Below are 19461 nucleotides of genomic sequence, written 5' to 3' on the forward strand. Positions count from 1 at the left end.
GAATCTTATCAATTTGTTCTTGGGTAACACGAAACTTCTGGGAATAGAAGGTAGAGAACATTTACCCGCAGAAACGGCCCGGGTATAGTGTCAGGTCAGTGATGCCATTAACAGATACAACAATTAACACTTAGTTTTACTTACATTCATGTAATTTTGAACATGAAACCGATCATGAAACATGATCGATTTAAGACGTGAGTTATCCGGGTCATTATATTTACATTCATGTACTTACTGTTGTTATTTGGTTTTAATATTATTTCTTTCTTTTGTATACCTAATATTATAAAAACCGGCCAAGAGCGTGTCGGAAACGCCCAGGATAGGGTTCCGTAGCTATTACGAAAAAATTAAGTAATATTTTTTAAGGATTTCGTATTGGTTACGGAGTCTTCCAAGTTTAGGTATATTTAAACCTTAGGCTGATATTTACTCTTGAACTACTAAATACTAATAATTCTCAAGCAATCTTAGCCGCTATAATTTTCCTTATAAATTTGATATAATTCCGAATTTTTTCAAATTTTTCCACCCAACAGTTTAGATTTAGAGGGGCGGGGGGGGAGGCTCGATTTTAATGAAAATTTGAACTTTAAAGTTGAATATTTCACAAAAAGATCACTGAATATAAAAATTGTCTTAGCAACCCCCCAATGATTTTAAAAGACCTATCCAACGATACCCCACACTATAATGGTTAGTCGAGAAAAAAAATCACCCCCACTACGTCTATGTATGGGAGGTACTCTAAAAAAATTTTTTTACTTTTTTTTATTGTGCCACTGTCCGCGTGACTGCTATGTATATTCATGCCCAATTACATCTTTCTAGTACTAACGGTCTCTGAGCTTACCCGCGGACAGAAAGACGGACGGACAGACATGGCGAAACTATAGTTGACTACGGAACCCTAAAAAGGGCATTCAGTGTTAGCTGGCATCGTTTTACAATAGACTTTCTTATCGAATCTGAAATTAAAGAAGATGTTTAATTGTTTTGCTCCAATTTGGTTACGTTTTACCAAGAGATTGACATAGAATGTCTAAGATTAAAATCATTACGTTGTTTGAAGTTGTGTTCTGTTTTTTGTGAACACTTGTTTGAAAACCCGTAAGTAGAATGAAATGCAAAAGTAAAGCGCTCATTTCTTCCGCAAGTAATAAACCTACAGTAATGATGAATTGTTTCGGACTTGCATCGTTATTCTGATTAATTGCTGGATGTTTTACCTGCAATAAAGGAAGTTATGGACCATCCCGCAAACAATTAGTCCCATATTATGTAAGTTACCAGCCATGTTTGACATAGAGACATGCTTCGTTGCATTTTTTAGAAAAAAATAGCAATGCACTGTTTTTTTATTTAGTTTCAGTTTTAAAAACAAATGTAGATTAAGACAAATTTATACGAAATTATAAAATAATAAATTAATAATAAGTATCTTGATAAAAGGTGAATTTTGATAGGCGCAGAGATAAGAAACTACGGAGCTTTTATTAAAATAATAACTAACGAACATGGCGAAAACTATAAGGATTCTTCGTTTCCTTGGAATCCAAAAAAACTACCTTGCAGTACCATTATTTATCCAAAGCTCTGAGGACTATTAGAAATAGAGCTCTCTCTATTCTACTACTCGGTACAGACATAAATACCTTCAACTAGCAACCCAACAATAAATTTATCGCTATCCCGAGGTTTTCATCGATTTTTGACAAGTTTTGAATCGTATCTCCTACTTTTGCACTACAGATAGAATTATAAGTCAAACGGCTCTCGGTTCTCCAATCTTTTATCTCCATTTTAATCTACCGGATTTTGAAAAAAAAATAATACTTAATTTTGTATGATTTTTTTAAACATTGTCTGAAAAAAACACTTATTTCGTATCTCTATTGACGTGAAAGATCTAACATATTTGACTTCGTCTTTGACGTCTCTAAAAACTGGTCGAGGGTTTTAATTTAAAGCTTAAAGCCGTTGTTGTTAATATAATAAGCTACAAAAATAATTAGAAAACTAAGGAATTCAGATCGAAGGTCATTGGGGCATGGGATCCCCTTAACAGAATCTATTAAGAAATATATCAACTATGCTGTTATTAATCTGCTCAAAGTTTATTATATCCACATTAAAGCCTAATTCGTTGTTCTATGCTGGCGTGAACACAAACCGCAATAACTTAAGTAAGGTCAGTAAACAAAGGCCATAAGTTTGGACACAAGAAACTATTGATCTTGAGCCTCTAACTCCACCGGGCAACCTTCTGTGGCCGGAAACGATGTCGCGAATTCGAAATGTTCGATTGGTACTACCTAAATGTATGGTCGGCAAATAGGTCAACGAAGTAGGTATGTCTAACTGTTATGTATTATAAGAAATGGCTTAATTAAGTCTGGAAATGTAACGTTCCTAACTTTTTTATTGTGCTATAAGTTAGTAGCGTATCTACAAGTTAGTAGTCGTAGTTAGTCCGCGACGTCGATTCGAAGAAAGGCGTGTCTCAACAATAAGCGATTATTTGGAGTGGAAACTAAAAATAAGAGACTAGCAACTAGTGATTACCTGTAAGATACCTTACTAGCTTTTACCAGCGGCTTTCCCTGTGTGGAATTCGGTTATCGTGCGCTGTTCCCTCGGGAACTGTGCATTTGTAAGGGATAAAAAGTAGCCTTATGTCATTCTCTGGCCCATAAACTATCTCTATACCAAAAATCACGTCGATCCGTCGCTCCGATTCGACGTGAAAGACGGACAATTATACAAACAAACACACACTTTCGCATTTATAATATTAGTATGGATTCTTTTATAATACGAAGCTTTCCCCGTTGCCAAAGGAAATGTGTCATGTCATGGGAAAAGTTTTGTTATGTTTCGTATTTGTATGTCAATTTTGTTTCCGTACGAAAATTGTTACATGCCAACCTAATGCATTGAGAGATAAAAAATTGGGAACAGATTTTTTTTCGGAGAATTTCAATATGACATATTTATAGTATCGAATGTATCGATTAATATTCACAACAAGTCTTTATTCACTACCTACGTGATCCTTGACTGTTGGACATGATCCTTGACCGTTGTTGGCCTCTTGGAAAAGCTCAGAGTGACGTAACGAACTATGGAGAGACCTATGCTCGGAGTTTTTGTGCGCGATAGAATCCGGAATACGGAAATTCGCCGAAAAACTAAAGTCACCGACATAGCTCGAAGAATATAAAAGTTGAGGTTGCAATGGGTGAGCTACATTACTCGGAGAACAGATAGCCGTTGAAGGAGAAATGTCTTCGAGTGGCGATCACAAACCGTAAAACGAAGCGTTGACAGGCCTCCCACTAGATGGACTGACGAGATCGTGAGAGTTGCGAGCAACCGGTGGATAAAAGTGACGAGTTGTCATTCATTGTGGCGTTCGAGGGGAGGCCTTTGTTCAGCAGTGGACAGTCAGCAGCAGAAGTAGATAAGCGGTTGTGGTGCTCAAAATTATCTAAACATTTTCTTATTACCTTGGGAGTAAAGTCGTGGGTAGATCGTTTTAAGCACCGTAAACGCTCATCCACTTCTGCTGCTGACTAGACATCTTCCGGATAATGATGATATCACTAAGTGTTCTTTACAGAGTTAACGAAAGTCTTATTACCTGGTCCCTACCCTACTTCATAAACGTGGCAGGCGACAGGTGATACTGACAATTCGTTCTGAACTCCGTAGTCAATTTGAAGCCCGGAAACACGAACTCCTTGAGTCTGCAATATAAGTAATAACTTTGAATCATCGCCGTTGACGTTATAAAATAGGGACCTGATGATACCTTAAAATTACCTGGTCGAGTTAAGACATGCGAATAAACCAGCGACATCTATGTACCTTACGGCACTAGACTAGCTGTTTAGAACAAAAGGCGCGGTCACGAACGTCAACAAACTATAGTGAACTGTTCACAAAACCGCGCTGAGAACTAATAATGTGCGCCGTTTTGATGTAAGAAACATGCAGTCTAAGTACATAGAATAGATGTCAATGGAATAAACAAACAAGATGAACATGTCAGGATCAGAAAGGACCCGCGGGGATAGACCTACCCGGAGTATTAGAGCCCGTAACTCCGAATATGTTAAATTCGACAGATCTTATTGCCTAATAAAATACTGTGCCCTTGTGGATAAAAAAAAACTTGCTGGCCAACGTTTTACTTATCATGATTGGGGGAACCAGCAGTAAATATTGAAACGTTAATTTTGATACAGTTTCGTAAACCTCAAGTAGCATACATGAATATCAACTTCGCAGCTCGTTTAGTTTCAGATGCGTAGCGGGTACGGGATATACTACTACATATCTATATATCAATTCAACTCTAGTTTGACATAAAATACAAAATAATCACAAGTTTTCAACGTAGTCTTCTATTTCAGTTTTGTATTATTTAAAAATTTCTGCTTACTAAGCGTATTCAAATACACGCGAGATTAGGCAGCATTTTTGTCTCCTTTAGCAACAATATTTACCTATACGGAATCAGAATTAACTTCAACAACATTTTTGCTGGTTTAAATCAACACGTACGGCCTTAATTTTTGGGACCTGACTCGTCATCGTAAGCTCCGATAATTATGCACAATTACCAATTGAATAGCAAACGTTAATAAAAAGTGGAATTGTAATAAGTTGAAGTGTAGGTATATTTAAAAGTAGGTAGGTACTTCATGTGCGGAATTACGTTTGAAATTTACCACGAGCTTTGCGGTGAAGGAAAACATCGTGAGGAAAGCTGCACAAACCTGCGAAGCACTTCAATGGTGCGTGTGAAGTTCCCAATCCGCACTGGGCCTGCGTGGGAACTACGGCCCAAGCCCTCTTGTTCTGAGAGGAGGCCTGTGCCCAGCAGTGGGACGTATATAGGCTGGGATGATGTGGTACTTATCCTTCCATTTTACCAATAGCCAACGGAATTTTCCGAACAGTTTTTTTTCGGAACAGATAACCGTTGAGGGAGAATATTCCTCGAGTGGCGACCACGAACCGGAAGACGAAGCGTTGGCAGGCCTTCCACCAGGTGGACTGACGACATCGTGAGAGTTGCGGGAAACCAGTGGATGCAGGTGGCGAGTTATCGTTCATTGTGGCTTTCTTTCTTTGTTTGTGTTTATGATATGGCTGTCTAGAGTTACGCTTTATATTTGATGCCTAATAAAGACTAGTAGGTACATCCACGTCTCATCGATGTCGTGAGTCTGATGTGCACTAAGTGACAATGACAGCCAAAACAAAAACCAATAATTACTACCCTAATAAAAGACTTGTCTTTTCGATAGGGTTGTGAAAATCGTTCATTAAACCTTCTTGAAAATCTAGGCAGTAAAATTGTATAAAGTACACTTGAAACTGTATAAAGTTAATAGGTTAGGTATGTACCTACGTATCAAGTATAAAGTATCAGTAAAAATCATAGTATAAAACTTAAATCGTATCATACCAATAAAGCATATAAGGTATACTCAGATTATATTCAACGTCAGACCCTTTTGTTATCAAACAGAAATGCTAGGAAAATTATATAGCGATAAATTATTGCAGAAATAATCGTGTTTTCGCTTCATATAATCCGATTTACTAGGAAATAGCGAAAGGTTATCTTGGAGCAAGCTATATCTCAATTATGATGAATATAACCTAATCATAACGTATACTTTGCCCGCAGTTAATGACGATTAAGTTGCGATATGAACCAGGGGTTTAAAGCATATGCGCAATAAGTAGACATTTATCCAATTAATTATAGTATTAATAGATATGAGGTACCTACATTGTGAACTAGAATATAATTAGTTACTATATGTTCAGACTCGCAGTGTCAATAACTGTATAATATAATGTAACTATTCAAACAGGTGACATCTTCTGTTTTAATGTCGAGGCGTATATGATTATAATAATCGATAATTGGCCTAAATTAATCGGCACATTTGATATATCACTTACTCTATTGAATAAGTTTCAGGTGAATTATTATAGATAATATATTTCAGTTTAATACATGCAAATTTATAAAAGAAGACATTTATAAGGTAAATTGAGTTGAAACATTTCACAAAACAAGAAAGTTACCTAACTAGCATAGCTTTAGGTAAAAATATGCCAACATTTTGTAACTCGCGTTGAGTCCCTACATAACTTTGTGAAATGGGCATTGAGGTAATTTGCTACTTAGCTGTTGTTTAGTAGACGATATTTCCATATGTTATTAAACGGAACGAATCAGCGGGCCGACAACAGCTTCAACGTGGAATACCGATCAAGCCTCTTATTGTGAAGCTAGATTCGCTATCGCTATGATTGCGTTGGTATCTCAATAAATAATAATAAAAAATAAATATCACAGTAACACTTGACACCAATTATTGACCTACATAGTCCCAAAGTAAGCAAAGCTTGGGTTAATACTTAACGTGGCTTATTTATCACAATGTCAACCATACCAATGTATCGCTTGCCCTAAAGAATATAGGCAAAATTGTAGACTTCTTAAATTAAATTTGATTTTATTATCTCAATTTCTTTGGAAGACAGACTTCAGTAGCCATACCTACATTTTTTACTCTACCGTATTGAAAAACATTTACATTTTAATTTCCATATTCATATTTGAAGCTCGCGCGGCTAATCTATCTAGAATATCATTGACGCACTGAACTAATGCCCCCAAGCAATGACGTTGAAGTATCTTCATCATGCCTTTAATCTCATTTTGAGTTATCCCATAGCAAAGGTTTAGCCAGTTGTAAACTACCTTCGTATGACCTTGTTAATGCAAGCCGCAGTAGGTACTGTCTACCTGCTGGCCCAATTCTGAGACCCTGTCCTTCGGCTTCCTGAATATTTAAACGGGTTGATACAATTTCGAGATCAAGATCGGTTCTTGTTAGTTATGTAAGCGAAGGTATTTGGAGAGTTTATTTCCTGTTTAGTTGATATAAAACGTATAATAATACCTCTTCAAATCGTTTTTGTATAAATAGGTATAGGTAAGTAGTTAATATCGTTGTATATGCAGATGATGGCGTGTCATGCGTCTTTAAAACCAATACGTACAGCAACTGCGTTATCTACTAGTATATTTAGTTATTTTGAACAAATTTTGATGATTTTCATTTTAATTGTTTCATTTAAATATTGATATGAGTTCTAACTCTATTTCCACTCTTTGATCACTTCAGAGATCAAACAGGAATTACCCAAAATTTTGATCTTTTACCACACAGCTTAACTTAATTATTTTTAGTGATAAAAATACCTTGCGACGTAGATTTTGCCTCAAATCAATTCTAGTAGCCAATTGCCACATCAAAAGAGGTTCAATCATAAAAAAATTCTAGGTATTTAGGGTTCCGTAGCCAAAATGACAAAAACGGAACCCTTATAGTTTCGCCATGTCTGTCTGTCTGTCAGTGTGTCTGTCCGTCCGCGGCTTTGCTTAGGGACTATCAATGCTAGAAAGCTGTTATTTTGCACGAATATATATTATGTAAACTATGCCGACAAAATGGTACCATAGACTTAAAGTGGGGGTGATTTTTTTTCTCATCCAATGTTCTAGTGTGGGGTATCGTTAGATATGTCTTTTAAAACCATTAGGGGGTTGCTAAAACGATTTTTCGATTCAATGATTTGTTTGCAAAATATTCAACTTTATAGTGCAAATTTCCTATAAAATTGAAATCTACTAAAATCTAAAATCGAAACCGGGGCGTGGAAAAATTTGAAAAAAATCAGGATGGTGGTAAGTATATCATACTTTCAAGGAAAACTATAACGGTTAAGTTTTTTTTTTTAATTATCTAACTGTCTTGCTTACACTAACTCACACCAGTTAATGGGGACTTTTTAACTTTCTGTGTTTTAAAACATTTACATAACAAACACATTATAAACAAATATAAAAAAACGAACAATCGGATCAGCGTTTAAATCATTCTTATTAACAAAGTGTCATCTTTTCATTTTTAACATTATGCGTATGTTTTGACATACATTTTTACTTCTTTTGTTATCATTCACTTATTATTATGTTTTTTTTAGTATTTCTTATTATTTCGCTGTTCCAAATAAATCTAAATCAGTGGACTCACACTAGAATAACTCATATACTTCAACGATATACAACTATGTTCAAATCCCGGCAAGAACAACAGAGAAGCTTTTTCCTTTGAAAAAAAAACAACTTTTAGTCTTTAAAGTTCTTAAGTATTTCTACCACTTATTAATTGCAAATAGTGAAATTTAGTTCGTCTTTGTACCTACTCGTATCTCAACGTTTTTCGGTTTTTCGATTGCACTTTTTCCTTATAAAACTACAATCAAAAGTTTACATGCGTACGTACATATACATTCTGCTTGGATTCAAAATTTTAAAGTTAAATGTATAAAATTAACGTTAATCTTAGACACCTAATAAATAGGTTAATATAGACACAAATATATAAAATCATTAGCTTTATAACACATTAGCTTTATAACATAAGGAAAAATATATAATTATAAGATTAGGTAAGCAACCGAGGACTCACGGAAGGGCATATTAATAATTAATTTAGGTACTTACCTCCTTCCGTAAGCGTTATATACCTACCTTCATTTTTATGACGCTCTGTTAGTTCCTATTAAGTTAAATCTGCAATTTTCGTCTCACTGCGATTGCTTCCAGAAAATTAAAAAGACGAAACATGTCGGACTAAATTTCACTTGAACACGTATGAATGATCCCTTTATCCGAGCCATACGGTACCTAGTTTAAAAAAACGTTACTTCAAACTACTCTGGTGTCGTATGAACTAGATTCCTACTGGATTGCCTTTTTTTACGTGACGTCAGGTCAGTGTGGTGGGGATAGTATCCCAAAAGTTAACTTTTAGAACACAAGTAATGCGATATGATGCATCGAAAGATACCTAACTTAAGCTCTTGGATTACTTAACGGAAGTTGTTCACTTCACCCCACTGGACTACATGTGTTCGGTTTCGCCAGTAGGTAGTACATTACGTTGTCAAAGAGCAAAACATTATCATTTCATCTAGGTTGTACAGTCAACTAGAAAGCGATGTATCCATGTTAATCTTACAAAATGATGTAACTTTTCGCATGCCATAATTAATTACCCTTGGTCGGTGACATTTCTAGTAGCAGCAAAACCTTACATTATCATCGACTCGACTCATTTAAAGTGCAACAATTATGTATCCCACTACGCTTCCTCCGAATGTACACTAACAAGCCTCTTTTACTATCTACTGATATATTATGACAAATATAAGCAAACGTTCAATGTTCCAAAATATGTAACGAACACACTAAACAAATATTATTTATCCAATTACCTGAGACAGATGTATGCAATGACAAGTGTGTACCTACTGTTTTCTTGAAACATCAGTTTTTTTTTTAAGTTTAGCGACATTTATTTTATTTACTACAATGAGCATCAAATCAATTCAAATATGTAGTACTAATATTGTAAATGCGAAAATTTGTGAGTATGTATGTGTGTGTATAGTTTGTGACTCCTTCACGCTAATAAAACGGCTAGACGTATTTAGCTAAAATTTGCGAAAGCTGCACATGGACATGGTGATTGGAATAATACATAAGCTACTTTTTATCTAAATATTCCCACGAGATCTCGATAATATCTCGTAATCTCAACTGGTAGGTTAATGAAATCTACAATAATTTTCTCATGGGAATTAAGTAAAAATCGCGGAAGTTCAATTCATCTGCTGGATCTAATCGTTTAAGCGTGCGAAGCCGCGAGCAAACACTAGTATAACTATAATGAAGAAGAAATTGAGTGTTTGAACTTCGAATCGGTTTGCTTGGATTCTGGGGGGCTACTATGAAATTTGAAAATCTAAGTTCGTATCGTACCATCCTTCTCACTCTCGTATTAGCGTCAACAGGACGGCAAGATACGAAGTTTGAATTTTGCACTTCGGTCCTGTTCTGAATTTAAATTTTTGAAAAATTTAAAATATTGGTTACATTTTTTATGGAACATTGAACGTTTACTTACATATATTTGTCATAATATATCGGTAGATAGTAAAAGAGGCTTATTAGTGTACATTCAGAGGCAGCGTTTTGGGATACATAATTGTTGCAATTTAAACGAGTCAATGATAATGTAAGGTTTTGTTGCTACTAGAAATGTCACCGACCAAGGGTAGGTAATCAATTATGGCATGCGAAAAGTTACATCATTTTGTAAGCTTAACATGGATGCATTTCTTTGTAGTTGACTGTACAGTCGAGTTCATAAACTTGTGAAAATATCTGAACACGCTTCTACGCCGTTAACAATGGAGTCGTGTTCAGATATTTTGATCAAATTTTTGCTCACAAGTTTATGAACTTGACTTATTCTAATTCCAAATCGAAAATACAAACTGAAATATAGATGAATAGAGAAACCAGAAAAATAAGACCAGCGCTGGGAATCGAACCCAGGTCCTCGGCATTCCTTGCCACGTGCTATACTACTACACCACTACCGGACAGTGATACAGACATGAATTTCTCCTATAGTATGCACCACATATCTCAGCTTGTTTGTTTTTTTATTTTAATTATCAAGTTGAACTATACTTTCCTTCCTCTTGTTCGCTTAAAATTTGATATCTTATCAGGACAACATTTGCTGTCTCTTCCATTTGATAGTATACCAACTTGCCTAAGCTTTCGTTCCTATGAAATCGTTTTATTGTATACTCTAAAAATTCTAACTTTATTTAATTGTGAACTCATTTGTCTTCTCTACCTAAGCATCTGTTTTTCTCGGAAGTGTAAAATGTTTGCCAAAAATACCTATTACACTCTGACGCAGTATTTTCGTATAAATAGCTTGCCAACAAAATGCATGTTATTAAATGCATTCTCACGTTATAAATCATTGTGTGAAAGGCCACGGCCACTCAGGCGCAAGGTTTCAAAGCTTCCTTCCTTTCCGCTCTCCTTCAACAATTATATAAAACTCCGCTAAATAATATAAATTGTCGCCAACTTCGCAAACACTGGTATCGATCGGCGCCAACTTTGGAATACTTTCTCTGGGGTCTCGTCAATTATTTTGCTCTTTCCAAGAATCAATTCTCGTAGTTTCTAAGGTCAAGTTTGTACTTCTTTAGTTAGATGTTAGTCTAGTGCAATAGATACAGATTATTTATTTATGTACTAGCTCATTCAATAAACAGTGTCTACACACGGACCTCTCAGAAGAAAATTAGACAGAGGTATAAATCGTATTTTTTTATTCAATTAAAATGAGTAAAAAATATAATTATAAACTTTAGATCAATTAGTACCCATCCATCGAAATGATTTATAACAGGCTAGGCAGATTTAAATAATCTTCTAAATTACAACTTACAACACGATAAGTTCTTAATCACCATCAGAATTAACACACATGAAGACTTCGTGATAAACAAATGGATAAACATTAGCCTAATATTCCAATATATTTGGTAGTCTAAATCACCTTGAACGTGCTAAATGGCTTAAGGCCCTTATCAGACGTTATCTAAGGTCACACAACTGACGCTGGCAGACCCTCAGTGGATAGAAGTTAACCCAACAGTATTTTTACTGTAACAACTTTGAACTTGTGTATTAAGATAAGGCATGGAGATTAAAGTACGTGTATGCTTTAATTTAATTAAGTATTACTCACTTATACCAATTCAATGCCAAAGAGTTGTCAGACATTGTTCTGGATCTCTAGAACGTTTTTAACACGTTTCAAATATTTAGTCAAGGTTTCTTAGGTAAGTTCTCTTCGTCTTCTTTTTACTTAAATGTTATTTTCATGTGTTTTATGTTATTTTATGTACCTACGTTTCAAACTATTTTTTTTTGTCAAGATATTTCCTCTATTAAATATCATTCTTCTATCCAATACAAGAATATTTTTAGTTCACCCGGCATCCTCTTAAGTACCTCTGAGTTCACATAAACAGACATTTTTGTTTCACGACATTTTAAAATGGAGTCACGGCGGACAACTAATGAATGTCTAAAAACCCGCCCAACGATATTTGTGACAGAGTAAGTAACTCAAATTTGAAAACACTAATTTACAACAAAAATATTAAATTATGAAAAAAGTTGGATAGCAAAAAAGTGGCAGGGATTCGGTTTTAATAAAAGGATGCTGCTGATTTTCAATTAACCCTGTAAGTGTATACGTAGCTCATCACATGCTTTTTATTATGCATATTTTTAAAACAAAATGTCGACTGTAAAAAGAACCAAACGCAGATAATTATAAATTTGTTCTCGTTAATAGCATACCTACGTCAGTTAAACGTCAACGATTAGGTCAAAACATTCACGTATGTGTGTACATTAGATCTTTGTTCTAAGATTTATAAGATGATGCTCAATCTAGTACTTAACCACAGTGTCTCACCAAGAAAACACTAGGCAATTATATTTCTATTAAGTTTAAATAGGACGTCTATATACTTATATTATAACTGTTTTGATTAAAGTTTTATTTATTGCCCAAATCATTCCAACAGTGTTTAAAAAATAAAACTTCATTGACGTTCTTATTTAAGCCGGGTGAAGCGAATCTTGTTAAAATCCACGTGAATAAATACTTATAAGGGATAAGTTCACCATTTGTCAATTGATTTAATCTCGTTATTTCTGTACAATAAAGTATTAACATGCTTCAATGTTTTACGCATAGAAGTACGCATCACCATGTTGCATATAAATTTTGAACCACCCAAGTTAAAAGTTAAGTTAAGATGGCAACTGGGGGCAAAGACATTGTGTATCCCAGGTATCCACTTATTGAATAGCCTAAGCGTAACCAAATCCATAGCAAATTGTAAACAAGATAGCTTGTTACTTGTTATTACTGGTAACCAAAAACAAACGATAAACATGTTGCTTAAATTTTCAGAAATGTACCTAACTATTTCGAGTCGAGAGTCTCGAGACACAATCAGAGTGACGCGTGAAACGAATTCTTCTACATACAGAATTTAAAATATTCTTCAAATGACGTTTACATGTTCCACTAGTAGGTACTTCGTATGACGTAGCGTGAAAAACATTATTCTATGCCAAATTCGCTTGACATTTCCGGAAAACTAAAGTACTTAGTGCAAACTTTTGAATTTCAAATTAGATAAAGCTGCAGGCAGTGTGGAAACTGCTAACTTGCAACTTTCTACTTGGATGTTATACTTAGGGAAATCTTCTCCATATAAAGAGTCTACGGAAAGTACATGTCTAGGCACCTAAGCCATTTTTTGAGTTATACCTAGCGATTTGAAAGTTAGTCATTACGAACAATTACTATGGTTACCATTCCTTTAAAAGGTAAAAAATATATTTTATATTGCTTTAAGATTATTTAATTCAATTGTAAGTCATAGTACTTTGCAAGCGGTGGTGATGATCTCTTACCATCAGGAGACCCACTTGCTCGTTTGCCATCCAGTCAAAAAAAAATAAAAAAAGCTCTACATTTTGAGATTAAAATCTCAATTTCAAAAAAAGGTGACTAGACATATTTAAACACGCTTCGTTTATGGTACAATACACAAAAATGGTGGGTACATAGGATAACAATAATTATAAATACTATTTCTCATCTAAAATATTGTTAATTGTTTGCCAACCACACTGGCTACCAAAAATTCAATAGAAACTGAAAAAGATGCTGGCAAAGTTGCATAAACGAACTTAATAAGTGAATTTGGTCAAAACTTGGAACATTTTGTTATAAAACACTAAGTAAACAAATTCGACAACAAAGAAACGAATTTTGCGACTCGAAAAACGCAGAAAGAGAAGATAAACTAAGTAATTGACCCTGAGACAAAAAAGCAGTTTAGGTACACAATACCTAACGTTTTGATCCCGTATAGGTAAGTGTACTATCGACCTGGCAATTTAAGTACGTATTTGTATCTTAATAGGTACCTTAAAAATTACTAAAAAGTTTTGGAAATAAAAAGTTCAAACATAAAAATCTTTTTTACTTACTTTTTTATTCCAAACTAAACAGAAAATACTTAGTTGACTGATAACGAAAAACCGTTAATAATTTTATTCCATTGCAATTGGAAATGTAATTACTTAGTCAATCATATCATAATCAATCAATTAAGATTGTTCTTTAACTGTTTCGGCACGTGCTAATTGGCTTGTTTCACTTGATATCTACTTATATCTAACCTTTAAACAAGAAATTCTTTTATAAATATTTCGGGAATCTCGGAAACCGCTCAAACGAATTTGACGAAATGTGCTGTGGGGGTTTTCGGGGGCGAACAGTCGATCTAGCTTGATCTTATGTCTTATCTCTGGGAAAATGCGTGTTCTCGAGTTTTATCCCGAGTGGAGCTCGGATGCCCGAGAGGTCGGTACTTGTGTGTAATAGATAATAGATCAACTTACAAAGTTGCCATTTTCATTCCATTGTTGACTTGTTTCCTTTTTCAACATGGATGTTTGCGTGATCTATATACTAGTGTAGTTAAAACTTGTGTAAACTGCAAATCTATTATTGCCCATATTATGCTATTATCGGTTTCTGTAGTCATTAGTATATGCAATATACCTACTGTCGTAAACATCATTAAAATTGCTTTTTTTTCCACGAGTAGAACGATATTTGCAAATCTATAGTAATTATATTGTAACTAGCTTTTGCCCGCGGCTTCGCCCACGCGGAATTCGGTTATCGCGCGCTGTTCCCTCGGGAACTGTGCATTTTCCGGGATAAAAAGTAGCCTATGTCACTTTCAGGCCCATAAACTATCTCTATGCCAAAAATCACGTCGATCCGTCGCTCCGTTTCGACGTGAAAGGCTGACAAACATACAAACACACACACACTTTCGCATTTATAATATTAGTATGGATGGATGTAGACACCTACTTAATACTTAATTGCGCCTGAGCCTGACTGAGTAGTCCATCCAAAATTACAGCCTCTTTGTAATTTTCCTCCTTTTACCTGTATCTTGATTCTAAGAACACCTGACTTAAAAGTGAAGAAATCCTATATATGCAATATAAAGAGACTGACTGTCTTGGTAACCGACCGTAGACTGTAATCGGCATTAGTACCGAAAGATTAATTAGTAACTTTGAGTAATACCAGTCATCTGCTTTATATCTGTTTCGTCAGTCATTGACATTAATTGCTCTTCGTTGCGGGAAAATATCAGTGCATGGTGTGTAGTGGGCACGGCCAGTCGTGGCCGGCACAGGGTACCTACGAACGGGTACACCGACATGTGTAGTTTATAACACATTATGTATTGTATTGTATAAACTGGGAGTGTATTATTTCGGGGGCGCCGTAGTCCGTCCGCGGGCAAGCTCAATCAAGCAATTGCATAGTAGTATGGGCGTCGATCGGTGGCGCGCGCCTTTCGCCCGCTCTCGTCGCGACGCGTCGCTCGCGCAACTCCCGCGTGACAAAATGATCGAACAAGTTCAGTTGTAATTCCCCAGCCAATTTAGCAAAAACGTTCAATATGTGTTGTGCGAGATTCACCAACTACTGGCTCCACAAGTTGCGGAAGTACACATGTGGATTTGCCAGTCGCGAAAGTGAGTATTGCCAGTGTTTTGTAAGCTGCTGGTTTATTTCATGTTATTTCTAAACGAGCAATGTTTTGCCGATAACCGTTATCGAAGTCTAATATGATTTTAAATTGCAGCTAATTTAGTTAGCCGGTCTATTTATATCGGGGTAGGCATATATATCTGGAATGCAAACAAGTGAACGTTGAATCGAGCATTTGTTGTGCTCGCATCGCATTAAATAATGCTGTTGCGATACGGAGCCCGCACATTCAATTATTATTATTTTCTTCTTACTATAAACATCTAGAACCCACGTCGCACACGCCTTTTCTCGAAACAACTTTCTAGTTCCTACCGGTGTTCCTCAGCCTAGATAAAAATAGACGCGACGTTAAGGTTAAATAGATGCAATACGAACAATTGAACTGTGAGTACCTACCTACATGGTAGTAATATAATTATTATTTAAGTGTATGCTTACTGACTTAACCACTCATTTGGATGGTGATTAATGACCTGCTTGTTTAAGGAAAAGTGACACTAACAAGGTATTTCAATATAATCGCGACACAAAACTTCATAGGTACTTATTTACTTAGGTACTTAAATATTCGTATTGGGTTTATAATTGTTCAGCAACGTATATTACTGAACAACTAATTTATAAGTAAGTACTTATGTGTACCTACATAATATATGTTCTGACAATTAATTTTGTTTACTTGTAATTACTCTTAAATCTTTAATGTGAACAAAATAAACAAGCTCTGGTGATCACAAACACTAGGAAGGTACTTCAGTCCAAGAATGAATTCACTTCTCATTATAAGTCTGCTAATGTACCTACCTACCTTGATCTCTGATAACATCTAAAGGTAGGTACTTACGAGTATTGTACGCACGTACTTTTTCTATACGATATGTATAGTATAGGTAGGTATATACTTATTAATCAGTCAGTCAGTCAGCTGACTACGTCTTAAGTCAATTCAATTCAGGTTTTTATTAGATACAAACAACAACTCATTTAAGTGTTAACTACATGTAAAAGTATGTATTGCCTTTTGATTCAGGACTAAAAAAATAGTACGTCAATTTTAGGGTTCCGTAGTCCACGAGGAACCCTTATAGTTTCGCCATGTCTGACCGCGGCTTAGCTCAGAGAACGTTAGTACTAGAAATCTGTAATTTGGCGAATATACATATCAGTCACGTCGACAAAGTGGTAAAATAAAAAACACTATAAATTTTTTTTTAGGTACTTCCCATAGACGTAAAGTGAGGATGATTTTTTTTCTCGATTAACCCTATATTGGGGGGCTTTCAAACCGATTTTTCGATTCAGTGATAAATATCCAACATAAAAGTGCAAATTCTCATTAAAATCGAAATACATACACTAATAACGACGTTCGGTTAACTTTTATTGCATGTTTAACCTTGAATTAATAACATCCTGTATTTAAGCATATAGACGATTGCTAAAATTCAATCAACGAATATCTAAAATTTTGAACCACGGTGATAAAACGTGGGCTTAGTTAGACATTGCCGTTGATCAAAATCTTGACATGAGCGCACGCGCGTACGTGTTGCATCGCCACATATATTATCACAAACATATACACAGAACAAATCTTGCATGTCAATTTTGATTTCAATTGAACAAATAAAGCGTACCGTCCTTGACACCGCGGCCAAACATTATCCTTTTGTCTCAATTGGCCCGTAATTGCCAGAGACGTCTTCAGTTCTATTCTCAGATACAATTTGCACCTACGTTGAGTCTCCAAATTGCACCTCAACTGGAAATGAGGGGTTAACTTTGTTAGCTCAAGTGTCAAAACGTAACAATTATGCTTCCCAAGTTTTTAAATCAGTAGTTGGCGATAACGAATACCAATTTAAGATTTACATCAAAATATTGCATGTTTAAATTGGAGCCAAACAGAACGCCAAAAAATTGATAATTTAAGTCAATTAAAACAAGAGTTTCATATTACATCTTTATAAGTAAGTGGGAAGAATTTGTGAGATTCTTCTGAATACATATTGAAAGCTAACTCATTTGTGGTCGTCGAGTTTGTTTGTGTTGTGACCTGTGTCCGTTGTGCTGTGATGTGTTCACCTAGAGACTGCATGGGGAAACACGTGATACCCGATTACACCAGTAATCACTAACCATAATCGATTACTCCTACGGATAATACTAAACCAAAGAATCTTCATAATGCCAAAAGGTAAGTACAATTTTGTAGAAAATCGATCTTCAAACTTCTTTTCTACAATATCCTTCCTTTATGTTGGCTTCTGGGTTATTTGACCGCAAGACACGGATGTATAAACATCTGAGATGAATGGATATTTCTCAGAATTGGGATCTTAAAACGTAGTAGTGAAGTGACTAACAATTTTGTCCATCATAAAAAAAATCTCAAGTTGTTTATCTACGTGCAATACAAGCCAGTCTAATAGAGTAAGTGAATCGTTCGAAGCTTTTAATTGGTGCGGAGGTGGATGGCATGCCACTCACGTGTCCGGGTCTCGTGACATTGCCTAAATGTAGCTCAATGTTTGTTACACAGTTTAAGGCTAGGTACCTACACTACAACCAATCAACAAACAATCGATGTAGATAACAATCCTTGAGACTTTTAAAAACTGGTCACCTAATTCTTACAATTAAAGCTAAGAAACTGTTAAATGAATCACCGAGTACAGCTAATAAGTAGCTTGTGAAATCCAAGGCGACGCTACGCCAGTCTCTGTACTTTCCACTGATAATTTAATTTCAAACGGAATATGACGTTTCATTAAAGTTCCAGTCAAACTCGGCAGATAAATTAATATCTCCGCTGAAACAGCTGGTCCTGGGAGATAGAAATATATATTGATGATATATTGGTCGAGAGACAAACAAGACATCGAGCTTTGTAATAACCGCCGCGCCGCACAGATGAGTTATCAAAACAGTTACGCCACAGTACGACACGATTAAAGTAAACGTAAAAATATAGACCGGTCTGACTACGTAATGATACAGATTACTGTGCAAAGGCGGAATTGGTCGCATGACTGTATGACGATTTTGTCATTAGAACAGTGTAGCTGACTGACTCAGTTGATTGGCGGTCTCCAGTTACGTCGTTGACGCCATCAGAATCAATGAAGTGCCATTGGCTCATTGTTTAATCGTTTGTTTTATCAGCTGTAATGAACATACTGAACATGCTTTATTCTCGTAACTGTTAACTCACACTTATCTGTACTGGTATAGTCACACTGGAATTTCAATTTGACCTCATCATCATCTAGGCCTTTACCATTGTTACCGTGAAGTTGTACTTGTAAATGAATCAATTTGACTTAAATTATGTCGAATTGCACAGTTTGCCTTAAGTATTTTGTATTCCTTTTACTTTTTCTTAGAATTATGATGCACCTGTACACATTTAGGTACAAGAATTTGAAATGCAAAGCCATCACCAAATTACTGTTACATTTTTTTGTTTTGTAATGACGATAGAAATTATTTCAGAGTAAGTAACACTTACGAGCCTGAAGTGCGGACGTTATTTCACACTATAAACAGGAAACGTTTTACATTAAACAGTACGGTGGCAGCGAATGCAGTATAAAGAACAATAACACTGGCTCGAACGCCGGCCGCGCTATTGTGAGCTCCGCCGAATGTGCACACATCCATATATTTTGGAACGACTGAACTACATATTGCCGTTTGATAAGTTAGTGACCTCGGCCATTGTTAAAACATGCTGTCTTCATTTCCGAAACGAATAAGCTTTATACGGCAAAATAAATGTTACATACATACATCTGAACAA

At 35.5% G+C, this 19461-nt stretch overlaps 1 protein-coding gene across 15 annotated transcripts in view; it reads left to right on the top strand.

Annotated features, from left to right (window-relative positions):
* Ih (hyperpolarization activated cyclic nucleotide gated potassium channel Ih) overlaps window positions 1-19461 on the top strand; it is a 263913-nt gene that overhangs the window by 186113 nt on the left and 58339 nt on the right. The window contains exon 2 of one of the 15 annotated variants that reach the window (XM_074097596.1): window positions 17568-17856. The exons of 11 other annotated variants lie outside the window; for them this stretch is intronic. In XM_074097596.1, the coding sequence (XP_073953697.1) occupies window positions 17847-17856 (10 nt within the window). In that variant the 5' untranslated portion in view covers window positions 17568-17846. Of the gene's footprint in view, window positions 1-15251; window positions 15641-15783; window positions 16044-17559; window positions 17857-19461 lie in introns of those variants that run through there. 3 more of the 15 variants (XM_074097595.1, XM_074097592.1, XM_074097593.1) reach the window with 3 other exon arrangements.

Source organism: Choristoneura fumiferana, chromosome 14 (assembly GCF_025370935.1).
Source record: "Choristoneura fumiferana chromosome 14, NRCan_CFum_1, whole genome shotgun sequence".
In the NCBI taxonomy this organism is placed as follows: Eukaryota; Metazoa; Arthropoda; class Insecta; order Lepidoptera; family Tortricidae; genus Choristoneura; species Choristoneura fumiferana.